We start from the raw sequence: 3,670 nt of genomic DNA, 5'->3' as shown, positions 1-3,670 counted from the left end.
TATATATATATATATATATATATTCTATATATATATATATATATACACACACACACATCTTTATCTCGTGTATCTAAATTGAATGATAGGACTTAAGGGCACGTTTACTAACTTGAAATTGAAATTATCATAAATCGGTATCAACAACAATCGGTATCAACAACAAACGGTATCAAAATATTTCATATCATTCTACTATTTACTTATCATAAGGAATCAAAATACGAATGAAACTAATTACGATTGATGTTGTTTACTTACCATATAAAATCAGAATTAAAACTAGTTTGATTACTAAAATACCCCTACAAGAAATGAATTTAAAATACCCTTAAAATACAATATATATTTTTAGGGAAGGGTAATTTAGAAATATTATAATTATGTAAGGATATTTTGGGGAGAAAAAATTGATTTCATTACCTTGATTTTGATACCCATCTCTCCCCTTGGGTATCGAATAAGGGGTTTTGTCAGGAATTGATTCCTGATAAACAAGTGGGACCCATATCCAATACCTTGACATGTTAGTAAACGCCGGAATTCACCCATTCCGGAATCAATTACACCACTTTCAATTCCATTCCAAGTTAGTAAACATACCTAATTGTTAATTATATTCATCTCTAATGAGTTAGTATGGGTGCGTTTGGTGCGGCTGGGCTTTTAAGAAAAGCTGGCTTTTTACTTATTCTTGAGAATAAGTGGCTAGAAAGCAAAGTAGTTGAGTGTTTGGTAAAATGACTTTTTATAAGTGCTGTGAGTTACAAAAGCAGAGGGAATGTGTTTGGTAAATTGAAAACTGGCTTATGCTTTTTGTTATGGAATGACCAATTTGGACATTATTTTGACTTGATTGTTTGCTACTACTATAGTTATTTTTTTATGGCTAGTTTCACCTTCCAATTTTTATAAATCATGGTGATCCTATGATCAATATTAGATAATTCTAAAATAAATTGTACAACTATTTAGGTAATAGGCGGTAATGGACATGATCGGACGATAGCTTTTTAATTGATTTTCGATACATCAATCCGATAGTTACATGTAAATAACTGAATACATAAGTTTTTTTTTACTGTGAACAATAGATCCACATGATAGCTTGAGTTCCTCAGCATGAAATGTAGATGAGACTTCAGCTTGTAGCTAAAGGATGGACAAGAACAGAGTACTATACAGTGCTTTAGTTGCAGTAGCTAACTGGCATCACTTGCTTTCTTTAGAGCATCTCCAACACCATCCCAAAATTCAATTGCAGTAGTTAGTGGAAAATCATATTGAGCTCATCGAGGGATGATCCGTTGTTGAAGAGGTCGGTGAAATTCAATTGCAAAGAACTCATCTACAGAAATGTATTTGGAATCAATCATATGAATATGAACAATCCATGAATTACAACTTTCCTTGTAAACATGTAAAGAAAGAACATACTAAAATCTCAAGCAATTCAAAGTTCAGGAAGTGTGGCAAAACTAGAACAAAAACTGAGCAAATTTTCAGGATTCAGAAAATTCTATAGCAGTAGCAACAACAACTTAGAAAAACCACCAAATATTCATTTTAAGACCAAATGACTTGAAATCAGTTGTGAAACAGACATTGAAATGTCTACTTTTACATACAAGAAGATCAGATATAAAATGGTTTAAAAAAGAGTTCGAAACTGAGCAGAAAACAAAGATATGCAGTTAAAATTCTGGAACTTGTTTCCAACGCAGACTAAACTTTAAAAATTCACCGAGTAACCAATTTTCATCGAAATAAGCTGAAAATTTCCAGATTGCTAGATAACTAACTTAAAAGAAACCTGTCAAATTTTCAGAACATTTGAAAACCAGTAAGCCAGGTAAAACATAGTTCAAATAGATCATAACAACAGTTTTCCAGAAAATTCAGTACAACACTGGTACACTTCAAAAAAGTGTTACTGATATAGAGGAACCAAAATCCTGAGATTCTGCTATCTACAACTGCAACTTAAACATATTGTACTTGCTCAAATTAATATCTTCAATAGATTTATCAAGCAACAATATATATATACTACAAGCAATACAGCAAATCAAACAACAAAAACTAAATGATAGTCATCAAATCTGCATAAAAGCATCTACTAATTGAAATGCATGTAGATACCTACGCAAGCAAGAGATTCTAATTGAAACAGAAGTAATTTACCTTCACAGATTTTGTGTAATCTTCACCTACCAAGCTTGACGGGATAAGGCCAAATGAATCAAGCTCAGAGTGATTGAACAGCCCCCGAATTGATGTTAAAACTATATCCTCGCACCTAGACTTGCAGCAAACAGAAGAACCCCCTTTCAAAGACGAAGGCACATACCCAATACATATCAATTCAACAATCTAAGAGAAAAATAAAACATACTGAAGCAAGTGTATACATTCAATAATTAAGGATTCGATCAATCATACCCATATTAAAACAGCAAATAGGATATAAGATATTTCTCCCGGCCAGGTTTCGTCCCCGACGACGGACAGAGTGCTGTGAAGGGAGTGTTGGTGAAGATCTGGATGGTTGGATTCCGACGAGATTGACATGCCGGAGACGGCGAGGACGATGGAGTTGACGATGGACCGGGGGTCGAAGGCGCCGGAGGAGGAGATACTTGTGGCGGCGAAGACTCCGGGGTATTTGTTGATGAAGATCGCGACGGCCAACATCAGCAGCGATGAAGAGGTGCCGAGATCTTCGACGTTGATGTTGAAGAAACGGAGCAGCGAGCTATGAGACAGTGAGACGCGATGGAGGCGTATGTCTCTCAGGCTCCCTTGTAATTTGATGAAGTTTACAAGGGTACCCATGCAACAGTACCGCGTTTTTCTGACTTCTCCTTATAAGTATAAGGAGGGGTTGCCTTCCTTCCCCTTTTACCTGAAAAATAGACCTGACTTATTTAAAAATGAGCTTATTTATGTGTTTATTAAACACCAACTTCATCCTTGCTTATAAGCCCAGGAGCTTATAAGCTGCACCGAACGCAGCTTATATAAGTGATTTATGTAAACTTTAAGAGTTTGGGGTTTTATTTAGTCGTATTTCTATAGCTAGGGTTTAGAGTGCGGCTATTGGGACCTCCAAATTTGCTCACTTGACCTCACTTTATTATGAATTATTAAATGACATATTTATCCTCTTACACAATGACTATTAAGGACACTGATTAACCAAAAAGTAATATTACATTTATTCTCTCTAAACTTTCTAATTCAATAATAATGCCATAATGGATGCATTTTATTCTTTTCCTTATTGATTTTTATTTTCTAGTTTTACCACATAATTATTAAAGTATTTATATATTTATATTATCATACATGTCACATGCATATACAAAGTGAAATTTTTATTACAAAAATTATGATCTATTGATTATTAAAAAAAGATAAATAATTATAATAATACTTTTACAAATTATGATCTATCAATTATTAAAAAAAGATAAATAATTATAATAATATTTTTACAAATTATGATCTATTGATCAATTATTGAAATAATTTATCATCATGAGTATAAAAACAAAAAATATAAACTTACAAAAAATAGTATATGTGAAATAGAAATACAAAAGTAACAAAAATAATAGAATAGTTCATGTAAGAACATTATTTGTTTAATGATCGATAAATAAAATTT

General features: G+C 32.6%; 1 protein-coding gene across 1 annotated transcript; it reads right to left on the bottom strand.

Moving 5' to 3' along the window:
* Positions 1 to 1,021: 1,021 nt before the first annotated feature.
* Positions 1,022 to 2,882, bottom strand: LOC101306731. The gene is made up of 3 exons (XM_004302168.1): positions 2,443 to 2,882; positions 2,185 to 2,304; positions 1,022 to 1,348 (listed from the first exon to the last, which is right to left on the bottom strand). The coding sequence occupies exons 1-3, from the start codon at positions 2,833 to 2,835 to the stop codon at positions 1,268 to 1,270; spliced, it is 594 nt and encodes a 197-aa protein (XP_004302216.1). The 5' UTR covers positions 2,836 to 2,882; the 3' UTR covers positions 1,022 to 1,267.
* Positions 2,883 to 3,670: the final 788 nt, after the last annotated feature.

The sequence above is a fragment of the Fragaria vesca genome, linkage group LG6 (genome assembly GCF_000184155.1).
Source record: "Fragaria vesca subsp. vesca linkage group LG6, FraVesHawaii_1.0, whole genome shotgun sequence".
Taxonomy (NCBI): domain Eukaryota; kingdom Viridiplantae; phylum Streptophyta; class Magnoliopsida; order Rosales; family Rosaceae; genus Fragaria; species Fragaria vesca.
This window is presented reverse-complemented; position numbering and strand designations above follow the sequence as displayed.

What these genes read in the sequence shown, in the direction of transcription:
- LOC101306731 (XM_004302168.1), bottom strand. Translation starts at nt 2,835, where the DNA reads ATGGGTACCCTTGTAAACTTCATCAAATTACAAGGGAGCCTGAGAGAC. An exon ending in TATTTGCTGTTTTAATATGG is followed by an intron (nt 2,305 to 2,442) that starts GTATGATTGATC and finishes GTTTGCTGCAAG; the next exon opens with TCTAGGTGCGAGGATATAGT. An exon ending in ATTACACAAAATCTGTGAAG is followed by an intron (nt 1,349 to 2,184) that starts GTAAATTACTTC and finishes ACATTTCTGTAG; the next exon opens with ATGAGTTCTTTGCAATTGAA.